Genomic DNA, 18,192 nt, shown 5'->3' with positions numbered 1-18,192 from the left:
AAGGCCCTCATCGCTTCGCGTTCGCGACCTAGCCTACGCATTTGCGAAGAAGAAAAAAATCAGCCACCAATTTCTACTTTGCTTTCACGAGAGTGCCTTCGCAAACGCGAAGAAGGGAACCAGAAGGCACCTAAAAATGCAGAAAAACTAGATTTTTCGAAGTCCAAAGCATCCCATAACCTATATGAAACTCACCCGAGCCCTTGAGGCTCCAAACCAAACATGCACAAAAGTCCTAAAACATCAATTGAACTTGCTCGCATGATCAAATCGCCAAAATAACACCTAGAACTACAAATTGAACACCAAATCCAATGAAATTTTCAAGAAAGCTTTAAAACTTCTATTTTTTCAATCGGATGTCTGAATCACGTCAAACCAATTCCGTTTCTCACCAAATTTCACAGATAAGTTATAAATATTATTTTGGACCTGTACCGGGCTCCAGAACCAAAATACAGACCCTATATCAACAAGGCCAAACATCAATCAATTCTTAAAAACCAATAGATTTTCAGACTTTTAATTTCGATATAAATTCATAATCCAAGCTAGGGACCTCGGAATTCGATTCTGGGTATATACCCAGGTCCCATATTTCAATACGGACCCACTGGGACCGTCAAAATAGGGTCCGAGATCGTTTATTCAAAATATTGACCGAAGTCAACTAAAATTAACTTTTAAGGCAAAAATTCTTGTTTTTATTAGTTTTTAACATAAAAGCCTTCCGGGTCAATAGCCGGACTACGCACGCAAATCGAGAAAGGCTAGAATGAGGTTCTAAAGGCTTCGAAACACAGAGTTTAATTCTAAAACATAAGATGACCTATTGGGTCATCACACCTAGAATAAGCAAATAATTCGTATTATATCTCTATCTAATAGTTAGATGAAGCTTCATATAATTTAACATAGTATTAAAGCACAGATTGGCGCAAAATTCAAATTTCACCATCGAATCATTCATCAATGATATTATATTCGCGTGTTTGTTAAACAAAAGAATCACACTCTCACGTAAACATGGATCACTGGCAAACTTATAATAAATTAGTAAACTTTATTCAATTAACAGTAGCCTCTGACCCCACCAAATATTTTATTCGAAAAACGTGCATGACCACACAGAATATATGTATCGTCCAACTTGCTCATTGTGTGGAACGAAATAGTGAGTATCAATTTTTCAAAAAGTTACTTTTGCTCAATTGCAGTCCAGTTTTCGGGAGCATCTAAATAAAGCTCACAATCTTTTGAATGTTCTTTTTCTGGTCTAGGCTTGTTATCGTATCTTTTCTTTACGTATAAATAGACTCACCATGATCACCCCCATTTTCAAGCAACCAGCTAGCTCTGAGTTTGGAAAATAATTGAACCCTTTAATTTTTCCAGCTCTTTCTTGCTAGCTAGTTGCTTCTTGTACTCCTTAACGTACGATCATCAAGTTGAGAGTTCGAGTTATCAATGGACAAAGTACGACGCTTGGCAACAGAACATGGAGTAGTAATCTTCAGCAAGAGTACATGTTGCTTGTGCTATGCAGTGACAATCTTATTCCAAGATCAGCTTGGAGTAAGTCCATATGTTCATGAAATAGATCATGATCCAGAAGGAAAAGAAATGGAAAAGGCGCTATTGAGGATGAGTTGCAATGCTTCTGTGCCGGCAGTTTTCATTGGGGGAAAATTGGTTGGTTCTACCAATGAAGTAATGTCACTCCACCTTAAAGGCTCTCTCATTCAACTCCTCAAGCCTTACATGCCTAATTAAAATTAAAACCCTCCATTTCAAAGTTTGTCATTAATGAATATTATTAACTAGGAACAAAGAAATAACTAAGATCATTTTCTTGGTCGACGAAGTTGTTGTCTACAAATGTTATATGTAAGTGGTTGTGATTATGTGTAATGTTATTTGATTTTCGTTAGTGATCTCTTATTAGATAGAATAACCATTTGTCTGCGAAAATGTGGTGTGTTTTCCCTAGTTCCAAGAATGCATTACCATTTGTTTCCTCAATTGAAAGAAGTTATTACTAACATTATATTATTACTTTAGGATAGTTTTCTTCTCAGAAACTCTATTTCTTGGGGTGAAGGATCAACATCACAAGAGTATGTAGGAATCAGGATATGAATGGAGAATCCTTCCCTGCACACAATTAAAAAATATATATATATATATATATATATATATTAAATAAAAAATCCTAATTCCTACACGAAAACAAGCAATACCCATATTATATGGGTAATGTAATAATAGCACTTTAATATTCACTTTATTTAGAAAAAAGTACGGGAAAAATAAAATAATTTATAATCGGTTTTGATCAAAAGGCAACTTGGTCTGTAATTGGCTGAAATTAAGTGGTTATATTTGAGGAAGATCCTTTGGGCGGTTATTGCTACTATTAAAAAGTTCAAAAATATCATGATTCACTCTGTAATACCGAGAAATATCACATTAATTGAACATTCTTTTGAATATAAGCCTTATGTTATTCGACGTTGATAAATAGACACCACTTTCGCTAGCACTTTGGATGCACCATCATCCTCTGCTGACGCCCTGGATATACCGCCGTAACACAGTCATTAAAAAAATGACCTCTATTTGAAAAGAGTAAGGTAAAGAAAAGAAAACCATGATAGACTAGTTGGAATATCATAGGGTTGGCATTATAATAGAGCAACCAAAATAAAAAGACGCACTTTAACATAAACTTCACTTATACTTTTTGCTAGCAGCCCTAAATTTTCTATTCCAACGTACATTTTCTTCCATAAATCCTCGTTTTTATACTAATGTTTTTTTTTTTTTTGGATCATCACATGGTATGTGTATATACCATCTATAAATGCATAGTTCACAAAATGAAACTTCCTAGTTTTATAGGAGATGTCCTTGATACATGCACCTTTTTATAAGGTGCCTAAGACCAAGATCGAGGAATTTTAAATGCACTAAACAGGTCCGGTGGGATGTAGAGCCAACAATCAAATGCGTGGAAAAAATTGTATAGCTACAACATCAATTGCAGTATCAAGGAGAAGTGCAGGGGTTAGATAGGGATTGCAAACGGACGGTGGAGGTGCTTGGCGGGGTTTCTCTCCAGAGTGACTAAAAGAAAATTTTATATTGGTTCAAAAAAAATCCATTTTCTTTAAATAAATAAAAATAATGAAGAATTTCATGACTTTATTGACTTGATCATGAAAATAATTTTTTTTATTTCTTATGACACTTCTAATTGTTAATTGGATGAAGTTGAAAAGGGTATGAATGGACGTAGATGCTTACTTTATGACATGCTCAATTATCACTTAATTTAAATATGTTAGGCTCTTTAATCATTGTTGTAAGAAGCAATTACTAATTCATGATCTAGTATGTATAAAATAAAAACTTCATTCTCATATCCTTTCATGTGAATTGTATTAACTAAAGTGTTCTAAATCCAAGAATTGAAATAAAAGTTATATGTACGGTAATTATTTGGATTGAATATTTTATGAAACTTTCAAATATTTTAAGGTTTATCACTATTGAACATGTATAGAAACCTAACAATAAAGTGAAGAATATGTAATTTACGAAATTATTAAATGTATTTTATCTTCATTTATTATGTATCATTATTTATTCTAAATCATATTATTCAAGATGTTTGTATCACAAATTTAAAGTTATAATGTTTTTGTTTCATACAAATGTTCTTCGCTGACCACAAGATTTGTTTTCTTTAGTTTCATAAATTGTTGGTTCTTTGGTACATTATGGTGAGAAGTAAATTGACAAATGCAATTTTATTGAAATAATTAGATTTTAATTCGTTCAAACAAGTAAGATAACAATTGCTATATATAATTAGTTTCCGTTAAAATTAATCGCACATTGCATCTCTTCTAATACTAGTTGACTAGGATATGAAAGGAGAGAAAACATAAAACAAAAAATCCTCACATCTAAGCTAAGTTTAAAACAAGCCCATCCTCACTTCTTATTCTAATCGTTTACAAGGGTTACTTGACTTGTCTTCATTAATTGAGAATGTGGTAAGTGTGTTCTTTCATACGGTTTAAACATTTAGGTGGGATGATAATATAATTCAACATGATATTAGAGCAGATAGAAAATTTGAGTTCAAATCTCAGTGTCACCCCAAAAAGTAAAAACATACTCGTATTTCACATGGTTGACTCATGAAAAAAAGGAGATGTTTTCCTTAGTCAAGCCTTAGTCTAAATCGGCCAACAGTACGCCATTGTGTTCCCCTCTCTCTATATAGATGTAAATAAATGAAATTTCTAATTGTTAACCTTGTTCAGTATACAAAGCACCAGAGATAATTCCTGCAAAGTAGCATCCCATTGCTTTATCAATACTTGCACCAAAAGTAATGAATCTGATTCCACGATCACTCTATTATAACCATTCACCATGCATTTTCACAAAGCTATTATAACAGCTCAGCTCACTAATATATTCATGTTCAATTCGAGCATAGGTTCACACATCTTTAAAATGTATCACTAAAAGTTTAAGGCTATGCCCACACTAACCCATGCTTATGCAAAACCCCACTAAACCCCGGATTACCTCTAGTTAACTTTGTTGGCATTAGGTTAATTAGTCCACTAATCAACTTTGCCAGTGGTATTAATTTCCAGAATCTGCACTATCATGTAGTAGTATATATACTTCATAATGGAAAGAGTACACAGAATATTATCTCAACGTGCGTGTAAGACAAACTGATGCTTTTGGCTTTGGACATTGTTGCTCCATTTGCTTCAAGTTGGAAAAGGAAAATAACAATGGTCCACTTTTTCGAGTATTCTTTCGGCAAGTCGTACTCGTACTCGTACTGTCAAAGTAAATTGCTTTTTGCATCAACGGAGCAAAAGAAAATAAGGGGATTTTTTTTTTTTTTTTTTTTGTCAAAAGGCTTTTTGCTGTGATATTACTTTCCTTACACGACCATTTCGTACAGTTTAATTGGGTCATTGTGATTATGGGTTGGTTCAACTTGGAAAATGAAAAGATTTATACAAGTTATTTATACATATGGTCACCACTTTGTGGGAAATCTCTAAGTAAATTGTAGTTTTGTTTTTCACTTATTCTTTATTTATTTTCTCATCCGTACTTTTTGTTGTAACTTTAAAGAAATAAAATATTCCACTTTTGGAGTATTTTATAAGGAAATATTTATTCTTCAACTAATTTGCTTCCAATAGAAGGAGAACCTTAAATAGTTGATCTTCACTTCGTGCCCCTTAAATTTTGTTTACATAATTAAGTTAAATAATCATTTGAAAATGATACTACAAGCCAGTTGGCTAGCTAGAACTGCTGGAATCAAACAAGCACAAAAGATATATAGGTCCCCTCCCACCGTAAACGTGAATAGAAAAAGTTTATTGTCGCTAATATATTACATTTGAGTCGGAATATTAAGATGCAACCACTTTCAATCTAGTTTCTACTCCAATATAATTTTTATCCTCTAATCCCAAAGTCTACGCATATAATAAGTATATATAAACATCTTGTTTCGAAATATAGGTATAAATTATTGAACTATGAGTTTTGCATGACTATTGTATATCAGTTTAACTCATGAGCAAACTATTAATTTATTCGATCTCTTTGATGTGTCTTTGCATAATATATAGTCATTTGCCAATCTATTGTGTTGTCTCCATAAATAACTACAATTAAATATGTTAGATATTTGTCCTGATTTTCTTATCATAATTGGGTTTTCCTATTCCTTGAAGTAAGGACAACGTATTTACCATAATTGATTTTATCTTTACGAAAAAAAAATATAATTCTTTCATATTTGGCTAATCCCTTTTCTTGGAGGAAAAAGTTTCGACTTTTACAGATTAAAGATCCTTCCTTCTCATTTAATAGCATCCACAATGTAGTCATAAAGGGTTTGAGAGTCTTATTTGGTATCAGAGCGAGGTTCAAGACAGGTTCATCTAGGCGGGTTTAGTTCTAGCTGCAATGTATTTGACAGTAATCATGATTTTTGTTTGAGAAATTCCATCCGAGTGCTACTCATGTTGAGAAAAACTTCGTGGCAGAGATTTGGAGATGCGACTTGCTGAAGATTATGTGAAGAAGGTGGATCAAGTTTATTTTCTCAAAAATATTTAGGCCAAGGGAAGAATTATTAGATGTTTGTCCTGATTTTCTTACCATATTTAATTTTCATACCTCGTCATGCACATTGCCTGTGCTTGTTATTTCCCAACAAAATAGGCATTTGTTTTGGTATACAGTAACACAGTTTTTGGCTGGGATCCAAAGAAGAAGTATTTGAGTGGGTGGAAGCCGTGGAACTAAACGCGGAGGGATAAAAATTGTTCTCTTCTTTCGCGAAGGAGATTAAACACAGAGAGGAATATACCTATGTTTAGTTGTGGTTATAAGAAGTAAGAGAAGGATAACAGGTCATTTCTCCCATTTAGTAAGGAAGTAATACTTGAGAGTTCTTTCAATGCTATCTGATATCGTAAAGAAAGAAGTATATATGTTTAACTTATATTCAAAAAAATATATATATAAAACAATCTATATACAATTGATGTAACTTAAACTTGCTGCACAAAATTGATTGTGTTATTCTTTAAATTACTAATTTCACTAATTAATGAGTATGTTACCTTTAATTTCTTTTAATTAGTATAGTTGTGTAAATTTTTTACACTTTCATAGTAATTTTGTCACGACCCGAAATTCAACTAGTCATGATGATACCTATCCCAACCCGCTAGGTAAGCCAACTAACAATTATCCAATTCCAATAAAATCAATAAAACAATTAAATAGAGGAGTTAACTGAATCTTATACATCTCCAAAGAACTGGTTGTACAAATCATGAGCTTCTAAGAATAGAATTTACAAAGCCGGTATAAAATAAATACATCATCTATTCAAAAAGTACATAAACAGTCTTTATGAGTCTAAGGCAACCAGGAACAAGAGGCAGCTGCAACCGGAACGCATATACGTCTTCAAATCCAGCTCCAGTCGAACACAACAACATCAACAGTCAACATCTGCACGCAAGGTGCAGAAGTGTAGTATGAGTACAACCAACCCCATATACTCAATAAGTAACAAATCTAACCTTAGGTTGAAAGTAGTGACGAGCTGGAACAAAGGTCCAACACTAATAGCCAACAACAGTTCATAGCAATGTAAAGCACGTAATAAAAGAAGTAACTCAGAATTTAAAATGCTCAGCTTGTTCATAATCCCGAAAATAGTTCTGCTCTTCAAGTATATCAGTGAAAACCCAAATCCTCTACGAAAACGTCGAAAAATATGAGATAGTTTGAAAACTGTAATTTTTCTCAAAAAAATCCTTTCAACAGTAAATATGATGTTTCATTTTCTCTCTAGGTAGCAAGTGTAAAATACCTCTCAATGCCCATATGTCAATATATGTGAGAAGTCATGAATGGCGTGATACCGTGCAGCATGAGGAAAATGCATCTCTATGCTTGTATGTCATGTGCATGTCAAATGCAATGCGGCTCAGTGATGAAGCCATATGCATACTCTCAGAGTATCAATTTACTCAGTCCTCCCAGTCACTTATTCCTCACAGCCACTGAGTCATCACATTCACTCAATCCCCCCATTCACTCGGTACTCGGCACTTACACTCAGTAGATACATGCGCTCACTAGGGTGTGTACAGACTCCGGAGGGGCTCCTTCAGCCCTCAGCCTCACTTAGTCATCAATCTCTCCAGTCTCTCGGGCTCTCAATGCCATGAAATATCAGCCCAAAAATAATTATGTGATATATCTGTAAATAGTAACAGAGACAGAGATATAATATGCATATGAATGCGTATGACTGAGTATATAATGCAATGAAAGCAGGTAACTTAACAGCAGAAATGACCTCAGTGGGTCCCAACAGGATAAGCATGTAGCCTAGACATGGATCACATATCAATAGCTCAAGTACTTAGAAATTTCATGGTTACGGGTAAGATCAGGTAACCACACAATACCACAAAAATAACAAAGTCACAATTCACACGGTATACGCCCACACGCCCGTCACCTAGCATGTGAGTCACCCTAATACCAATCACATATCACGTAATTCGGGGTTTCATACCCTCAGCACTAAGTTTAGAAGTGTTACTTACCTCGAACAAGCCAATTCCAATACCGAGCAAGCCAAGAGATGCTCCAAAATACTATCTGGCGCGTACCGACCTCGAACAACTCAAAAATAGCCAAAAGCAACTCAAATACATCAAATAAAGCTCAAGGAAATAATTTCAAATGATAATGATCAAATCCTTAATCAAAACCCAAAACTGGCCAAAAGTCACACTCAGGCCCGTCCCTCGGAACCCAACAAAACTCACAAAATCCGGCAACCCATTCAATTACGAGTCCAACCATACTAGTTTCACTCAATTCTGACTCCAAATCGATGTTCAAAACTCAAAATTTATATTATGAAACTTAAGCCAAAACCCCTAATTTTCTCTTTAAAATTCACAATCTTGTTACTAAAAATGAAGATAGATTCACGAAATATAATCAAAACTGAGTAGAGAACTCTTACCCTATTTCATATGGTGAAAATTGCTTCAAATATCGCCTCAATCCGAGCTCCATAGCTCCAAAAATGTAAAAATGGCCAAAATCCTCGAAATAGAGTACTTTATACTTCTGCCCAACCATTGTCGCATCTGGGACACACTTGGCTGCTTCTATAGCGTCGCTTCTGCGACAAACATTACACTTTTGCGGCGAAGCACAGTAGAAATGGACCTCGCACCTGCGGAAAAATATCTGATCCTTCGACATCGCAGGTGCGACACAAGGACTCACATCTGCGCCAAAGCCCGCTCCCGCGATCAAATCCCGCATCCGCTCGCACGCAGGCGCATTACAAAAATCTGCTTTTGCGGTCTTCCTCACCCAACTCTGACCTTGCATCTGCGATGACCCTACCACTTTTGCGGCTCCACACCTGCACTTATGACTCCGCATGTACGGTTACACCAGAACCTCTGCCACCAGCCTTAGCCAAAGTATCCAAAATGCTCTGAACCTCATCTGAAACTCACCTAAGCCACTTCGGACCCCGTCCAAGTATATCAACAAGTCCCATAACATAACTCGGGCCTACGCTAGGCCTCAAAACACACATAAGAACATCGAAATGATGAATCACACCTCAATTCAAAATCAATGAACTTTGAAACTTCAAACTTCCACAACCGATGCCGAAACCTATCAAATCACGTCCGATTGACCTCAAATTTTGCACACAAGTCACATTTGACATTACGGACCTGCTCCTACTTCCAGAATTGGAATTCGACCCCAATATCAAAAAGTCCACTCCCGGTCAAACTTTTCAAAAATCTAACTTTCGTCACTTCAGGCCAAATTCAACTACGGACCTCCAAATTACAATCCGGACACGCTCCTAAGTCCAAAATCACCCAACGGAGATAACATAACCATCAAAACTCCAATCCGAGGTCAAATACTGAAAATTCAAACTTGGTCAACTCTTCCAATTTAAAGTTTTTTAGTTGAGAATCTTTCTTCCAAATCAATTTTGAATAGCTTGAAAATCAAAACCGGCGATTCACATAAGTCAAAATATATCATACGGAGCTACTCATGCCAGTAAACTACCGAGCTAAGTACAAATGCTCAAAATGACCAGTTGAGTCATTACATCCTCCCCCACTTAAACATACGTTTGTCCTCGAATGTGCCCAGAGTTGTTCCCAAAGCTATCAAATCGGCGTGTAACCTTACCATGCACATACCCGGGGGTGATTCCATGTCACCCTACCCCATATAGGTTTGATAAGACAATATAACTGAAATTTCTTAATTCAACCTAGCCCATAAGCCTTAGAATCCAATTTCTAACATCCGAAATTTTCTATAAGATCAGAATCTTGCATCTACACTTTGTATAAGTCTAAACAAGTTGTACCAAGCCGTAATCATAACCCAAGATGCAATCGCATGATATACCACATAGCTCAAATACTCGTAGTAATGATTTCTAATCATAGTAGCTGCTTAAAACCATCCAATACCAGTAATAAGCCTCATATCAAACAAAACCTCGTTCTAAAACCTTTGTACTCTACCGATGATGAGAGAAACATGTAGAAACTCTTAACTACTCATCAGATCAGCAAGTCATGGAGCTCCCTCTTCTTCGATAAGAATTATAGCAAACTTCTAAGCCGACTTTCGATATTATCCTTCCAAATTGTCACGACCCAAGTTCTCCCTCCGTGAACTGTCGTGATGGTACCTAGTCTCTGCGATTAGGTAAGCCTAACAAAAACCTCGAAAATGAAATAAAAATACGAAACTAACAATTAACAGGAAAAAATAATAAAGGAGTTTAAAATGTCGCTCGACAATTTAAGGTAATAACACTCTCTCAACTAAACATAACACTCCCAAAACCCAGAATCTCATGAAATCACAAGCTACAGAAAGTACGTAGTGTATCTAATCTCACGAAAGTCTAACAACTAAGAAAATATAGGAATGTTTGTAACTAAAGGAGGAATAGAGAGGGACTTCTAGGTCTGCGGACGCGGCAGATATACCTCGAAGTCTCTGGATCGCCTCGCCTTACTGGAATTATGGCTGAGAAGTAGAACCTGGATCTGCACACGAAAAAACATATGTAGGAAAGGGAATGAGTACACCACAGCGGTACTCAGTAAGTGCCAAGCCTAACCTCGGTCGAGTAGTGACGAGGTCAGGTCAAGGCCTTACTGGTTTTATTTATATGTATAAAGATAAGCAGTATGAAATATTATAGAAAAGAAAATTCGCTAACAGTCATTGAATGAAATCACAGGAAAAGTGTAACTCAATACACAGATAAAAGCAGCAGGGGATCTCCCGGGATACCGTCCCGTAGTCCCAATGTAAATGTACAGAGGATCTCCCGAGATACCATCCCGTAGTCCAAATCATAAATGTGCAGGGGGATCTCCCAGAATACCATTCTGTAGTCCCAAAGTAAATGTCCAGTACAAGGGGATCTCCCGGGATACCGTCCCATAGTCCCAAATGTAAACATACAACCAGTCAATACACATAACAGTCTCAAGAAAGAAATCTACAGTTCTATTCAAGTTCTTATCAAAGAGACAAGTAAATTCTACCCTAAACATGTTTCATAGAGTCCAAGTAGGCAGTTAAAGCAAATAAGGCAGTTAAGGCACGTAAACATGCTTTTTTACACTAAAACAAGAGGCTGCAAATATTAATATTGCTCAATTTACAGGAAAACATAGATATTTACTTAATAAAAATGGGAATTTTTCAACAATTAGCACGTGTACGAACTCAACACCTCACGTACATGGCATCCATATAACAATAGTACCAAAATCCTAAGGGGAGTTCACCCACACAAGGCTAGGCAAGCCACTTACCTCGAACCAAGCTCAAAATCAATCTGATATCACGTTCTTGCCACGAGTATCCAACTCCGAATGGCCCAAATCTAATCAAATTAATTCCATAACATAAATATAACTACAAACAACTAATTTAGCTAATGAAATCAAAGCTAAGGCAAGAAAATAGAAAAACGCCCAAAAATCCTCCCCAGGTCCACATCTCGGAATCGGGTAAAAGTCACAAATTATAAACACTCATTCGCTCACGAGTCTAACCATACCAAATTCACTCAAATTCGATACCCAAATCTCGATCAAAATCCCAAAATTCAGCCTAAGAACTTTTCTCAATCTCCCCCAAATTTTCACCCCAAATCCGAAGTTAAATGATGAAATTAAGCTTAGATTAATGGGATATAATCAAAAAGGAGTTAGGAATCATTACCCACAAACTTCCTTCGAAAATCTCTCCAAATTTTGCCTTCTAACGAGCTCTCAATCAATTGTTTAAGTTATGAACTCAAACCCTCGTTTTGAACTTTAAATTCTGCCCAGATACGACCTTAATCGCGATCTCGTAAACTCCCTTGCGATCGGTGAAGAATAACTTCGCTGGCTCCCAGGCTTGTGCTACGCGAACGCGTAACTCCCCACTCAAACACGATGCCTACACTGCTCAGTCCTACGCGACCCCGGTTGACTTCACGCGGTCGCGAAGAGAAACTCTCCACTCCACTGCAGCCTCGCTTCTTCTTCGCGAACGCGGCGTAGCCCACGCGTTTGCGTTTCACCCTTCCACCACTACTACGCGTTCACATACCACTTCCCGCAAACACGATGAACAAAACTCCCTCTGCCTTAGCTAAACCTACGCGATTGCGAGCCTCCTCACGCGATCACAAAGAAGGATTGCTTACAACAGAAATATCAGCAAATCTGCCAACTTCTTTAGTCCAAAAATGACCCGTTGAGCATCTGAAACACACCCGAGGCCCCCGGGACCTCAACCAGGCATTCCAACCAATCCTAAAACACTTTATGGACTTAGTCGAGCCCTCAAATCACACTAAACAATGCTAAAATCACGAATAACCCTCAAATCCAAACTTAATGAACTTTAAACTTCAAAATTCTACAATCGATGCTGAAACCAACAAAACCACATCCGATTGACCCCAAATTTTGCACACAAGTCATTTAACACTACGGACCTATTCCAACTTCTGGAATCGAATTCTGACCCCGAGACAAAAAATTCCACTACCGGCCCGAAACTCCAAAAATTCAACTTTCACCAATTCAAGCCTAAATGAGCGACAAACCTCCAAAACAGAATCCCCTAAGCCCAAAATCACTCAACAGAGCTAACGGAATTGATGAACTTCCATTCCGGAGCTGTCTTCACACAATTCCGACTACGGTCTAAATTCTAAGGCTTAAGCTCTCATTTAGGGACTAAGTGTCCTAAAACACTCCAAAACACAAAACGAATCATCCCGGCAAGTCACAATAGCATAAATAAACACGGGGGAATCAGTTAATACAGGATCGGGGTATAAATTCTCAAAACGACCAGCCGGATCATTACACAAATATACCACAATCAAATCCGATAGTACCCATCCTAGATCCATCGACCTCGTCTTATCAAATACCATCTACTCTATAGACATGTCACACCAATACAACCTTAAACCACAAACCGTGCAATCCGTGTACCAATACGAAACAATTCGATGGTATTCAAACATGGAAAGATGTCTCAAATAAGAGAACTGCCCCGCAAGCTCAACAAGTACCGCCACAATGCAATGCTAAAAACCCATCACACACCGTAGAAGCATAACACACGAATCCAACACAAAATATCATATCTCAACATAACTCCGCTACAATGCGTAACCCCATCCAAACACTAGTCCATATGAAATATCTCAAGCCACCCTGCTCACAATCAATAACCACACGCAATTCGATATTAAGTACCCAAAGTACATTACCACAACTATGGAGAAGTAGATGACACAATGCCACACAAAATCCGTAAGAACATAATCAATATACAATCGGTCATGACCCAAACCGATGGGCCGCAACGGGCACCCGCTACCTTACTCAACCGAGTACCTACATAACGTATCTTTTCATGGCATACTATCATAGATAACTGAGCCAGAAGGCTTCTATGAGATAAGTAGAATGCAACATGTGATACCAACTTATACACAAGACATACGGGCCTATAAGACCAAAATAACCACTCGTACACTAAACATAGGCCGACAAGGCCATACAATATTTTATGTACATGACGTCTGTCTACAAGCCTCTAAGAATACATAATTTTAATAAATATTGGGACAAAGTCCCGTCATACCAAACAATACACGTCTAAATCATACTAACCAAACAAGCAACTCCGAAGCAAATGGCGCGCACTAACATCCTACTTGGAGGGCTCTCAACCTGTCTATCGGGACCAGCGGGCATGAAACACAGTGTCCTCGTAGTACAAATAATGTACCGAGTATGTAAGGAATGAAAATCAGTAAATAATAGCATGAGAGAAATATGGAGTAAAAGACTCGACATGTACGTTTGCACAGCTCTGTGAATCACTTAATATTATAATGTCATGCATATGCATATAAATGTCATACCATGCATGGGTATATATGTTCATAACATCATCAAGCCTCTGAGGGCATCCCATCATATCATCTCGGCCACTATAGGGGGCTCAAGACTTATCCAAAATCAAGTGGTGGTGCGTATATAACGCAGTAACCTTTTCCCATATCCTATATACATATAATATACATATATACGCGTATATAATGCCATCTGGTCATGGTTCAATGTACATGAATGCAATGCATGAAAAGTACGTCAATAAAATCTTTCGAAGTGTCATAAGACCATTATCAATTAGGTTGCCACCTTTCCATTCAATTGTAAGAGTCATGAAATATGGACAAGGCCTTGCTGCCATGTGGGGTTGGGGTGGGGAAATTTTAATCTTATCCTATAATCAATAATTAATTAGGTAATATCCCGTTATCCGGTAATTAATCAATTACCCGCATAATTCAGAATTATCTCAAATTACTTAAAATTTTACTTATTTCTAATACACTTTATACACCTTACTATCATAGACATGTGGTACCTTGTATGGTACTAATCCATAAATACCTGGTATTTTAGCACGGGTCGTATTTTATACCAAAATGAATAATTTCGACGAAACTCATTTTCCTCGATTTGCTTACCCTCTCACCTTCACGAATTTACTTATCCCTTGTTTGAAATAGAATAATACCTGTAACCTCAAAATAATCTCATTCTCGTGCTTGCATCGATTAACTTTACGATGAAACCTTAACGTCCGAAAATGCGGGATGTAACATCTTATTCCCGAGCTTCTATCAATTTACTTATAGCGTACTTTCACGTACGAAAACATGGGGTGTAACATCATTTCCCCCCTTTGGAACATTCGTCCTCGAATGTTGATTGATGCACTTATTATTCTCATAGCTTATGTCTTTCAAATACTTTTGTACTTTCCTTGCCATCTAGGCAACTGTTCTGAGAATAATTCCGAAGGCCAAGGCGTTCCCTGCTTTAAGCCTCTTTCTCACATCACGACTTGTGGTCAGAATCCTTTCAATCTCGTAATTGTTGCTACCTTTTTATCATGCAGTCTATACGACTCTGACCTTTAAATGTGCCTATGCGAATCTTCTTCCCTTTTTCCTCCAGTTTTTAGCCAATCTCTAAGCCTTTCACTTTCTGAACATATACATAACTATAACAAGGTGCTCCTCTGGGAACCTATAGGTATAGTGAAGTTCTTCGCTCGATACTTTGTTGAACTTGCTAATATTACTATATCTTGTTTCATAGCCCCGGTTATCCATCCGTATGACTTTACTACATCAAGGTAGGTTATACTATATCATAACTCTTACTTCAATTATCATTACTGAGGTGTGCTACCAAACTCCAGGTTACTTTTATTGCTTATCCTATATGTATAAATCTCAGTCCTTTAATGCTTCTTCATTACCGTTCATATTAAGAATGATGGCCTAATCTCATGTCATACTTTGTAAGTTTTACCCATCCTTTGTTTATATACCTTAATACCAATAACTTGACCTCTTATATAACACTGCCGCTAGGGCTCACGTCTCATCGGGGAACATCCACTTGGGGGTGATACCATGCTTCCATAGTCATACTTCATAGCATCCCAACGTGATTCATCTTATAGGGGGTTATTCTAATCCCGTGCCATCTGTGAAATCTTTTTTTTTTCTTCAAATCATTACTCAATCGAAGGCCCAAAAACCATCCTTTATTTATTACAATTACACCCTCATTCTACTATCAGCGCAACATTCCATTTCTTGTCACCTTCTTACTCGCCCTTTCTTGTCCTTACTCCTGTCCTCTTAAAACCTTGTCGCTTTACCATACTTTAGCTTGCGACTCATACATGTCTATTTATACTACTCGCAACCTTCCTTCAACTTACTTGTGCCATAGATTTCCTAATGTTATTTTGGAACATCAAGCGAGACATCACATTGTCTCTACCTCTTTTTTACTCTCTCTTAACTAGATCTCTCGATACCTAGAAACCATAGGCCAGAAGATATTGCACTAACGATGCCGCTATTATTCCTGGATACTGAATCCCAGCACTTCTAGCCTTTTATCTGAAGTATGGGTTATTCACAATCTTCTACACCTGAGTATCTCGTACGTTGTTCACCTTTACTTTACTTACCTTAAAATCTCACATCACATCTTCTATCTCTTTCATGACCTCTCTTCCACATAGGTATAATTCGCATCCCCAACTTGAACTTCTATTATAATACATGCACCTCTTTACACAATCTCGTGAGAGCTTCATACTAACTTCTTATGAGTTTGGGCACTTCCAACTGGCTTTATTATAGAGCCGTTATAGAATATGGCTACTGTACTATTTCTCTTGTACCTCTGATATTAAGAATGATTCTACAATGTTCTCAATCATGATGTCTGTAACTTTCTGGGTCCAATAAGTAGACTGCTAATTTACTTAATTGATGTAACTCTTTAGTTTCCTCTTCCTTCTGATTAGCCTTTATATAGGCTTAAGCTATCTTCCGATCTGTGGCTCATGGAATTTAGTTATTACCTTAGCCTTTTATGGCGCTATGGAGAACCATGATATAATCTTCTAATGATTCAATCCTTTGTCTATGACCTGGACCCAATTCCTTCTTTTAACTTATACCGGAGTCTTCTATGGCTAATCATTAATCGAATAATTCCTTTTGTTCCATTTCAGCTTTCTTCAAATGTAAGCAATTGCTTTTCCTGGTCTTTTTGCCTCCTTTTGCGTGCATAATTAGCTTATCTGAGTTCTCACGCATGCTGAAGTTTTTGTGCAACTAATATGGTTTCGAATATTACTTTTGGTTTTACTCCCCGCTCATTTAGCCATGGTAGGTGCAACTTTCTTTTGGAGTGCATACAATTTTGTAGTTAGATTGTTGTTACACAACTATTTCCTCTTTATGTCACTGTGCTTTGGTTAAAGCCTTCTTTCTTATTTCCTCAACTAGTCTTTCATTGTAGTACTTAGGGGGGGATCCTCTGACTCTTGTAAGACTACGAGCTTATCACATCATATGCCTGACGGAATGTTTGATGTTCTTCCTCACATTTATAATTACCTGTAGTTACTTATTTACATGCCCTTGTGCTTGTAAGGTTGCCTCTGAACTAATATTTTGATTGTCTTCCCAGTGGCACTCTCTTTTATTTCCCATAATATTCATACGGTACCTTTAACTACCCCCACTCCTATCTGAATATATCTCAAGTATTACAATGACATTACTGCGAGGCTGAATTTACTATATTGGATTTTACTATGCTTATCTTGCAAGATCTGCTGATTCGTCTATAACCTCCTGTCTAGCCATAACTAGGCTTTTCCTGAATCAACTGCTAACTAGTTGTTATCCCATTCTCATATCAATATTCCGTGTAATCTTTCTTGGGTTATTTTCTTTGTATTAACTTACCTCTCGCACTGGCTCCTTATCTATCAATAACATTTCGGGCAAGAACCCTTACTTCCTTTCCTTGACGTCGTGTTTGCATAATGTTATGGAATCGTAGCATATATGTAGGCTTTGGATAATTGCAATCTCATCTTTTTTTCATTTTTTTCGCATTCTTCCTTTACCATTCCATAATTAACTTTGCTCACATTGCTTGCTTTAGGGAAGCATCTTCTTGAATGACCTTTCTCTGAATTTCTTATGAATCTTTTTATGTTGTCCATTCTATTATTACTGGAACGCAATCTGAAATTCTCATGATGCCGATCATTATCAAATTACTCAGTCTCTAATTCATATTTAGCTTACCTTGTTCACCAGCCCATACTGATTTCTATTACTTTGGGGTCTAACTTTTCCTTCTGGCAGTCGCGTTGGAGTCACGAACTTATTTCTCGAAATGAGGATACAACCTTATGGCCTATACTCTTTTGTTGTCTCTTGGCCTAGCATCTCTCATCTTTTCCTTCCCTCGATTATGACTATGTAACACTATCATTTCATTTTTTTCTACCGTTGTCATCCATGTATCATATCTCAATCATAACGCTTCATTAACTCTCTTCTTATTTCCCACTAACATCTATGTCTATCACTTTATT

At 36.9% G+C, this 18,192-nt stretch overlaps 1 protein-coding gene across 1 annotated transcript; it reads left to right on the top strand.

Annotated features, from left to right (window-relative positions):
• The first annotated feature begins 1,467 nt into the window (after positions 1-1,467).
• On the top strand, positions 1,468-1,773 carry LOC107820913 (monothiol glutaredoxin-S11-like). Its single transcript, XM_016647273.2, has one exon. It carries the CDS (start codon positions 1,468-1,470, stop codon positions 1,771-1,773), a length of 306 nt encoding a protein of 101 aa, XP_016502759.1.
• The last annotated feature ends 16,419 nt before the right edge of the window (positions 1,774-18,192 follow it).

This window comes from Nicotiana tabacum, chromosome 22 (genome assembly GCF_000715075.1).
Source record: "Nicotiana tabacum cultivar K326 chromosome 22, ASM71507v2, whole genome shotgun sequence".
Lineage (NCBI taxonomy): Eukaryota > Viridiplantae > Streptophyta > Magnoliopsida > Solanales > Solanaceae > Nicotiana > Nicotiana tabacum.
Note: the sequence above shows the minus strand (reverse complement) of the source record. Positions and strands in the feature narration are given on the sequence as shown.

What these genes read in the sequence shown, in the direction of transcription:
- LOC107820913 (XM_016647273.2), top strand. Translation starts at nt 1,468, where the DNA reads ATGGACAAAGTACGACGCTTGGCAACAGAACATGGAGTAGTAATCTTC.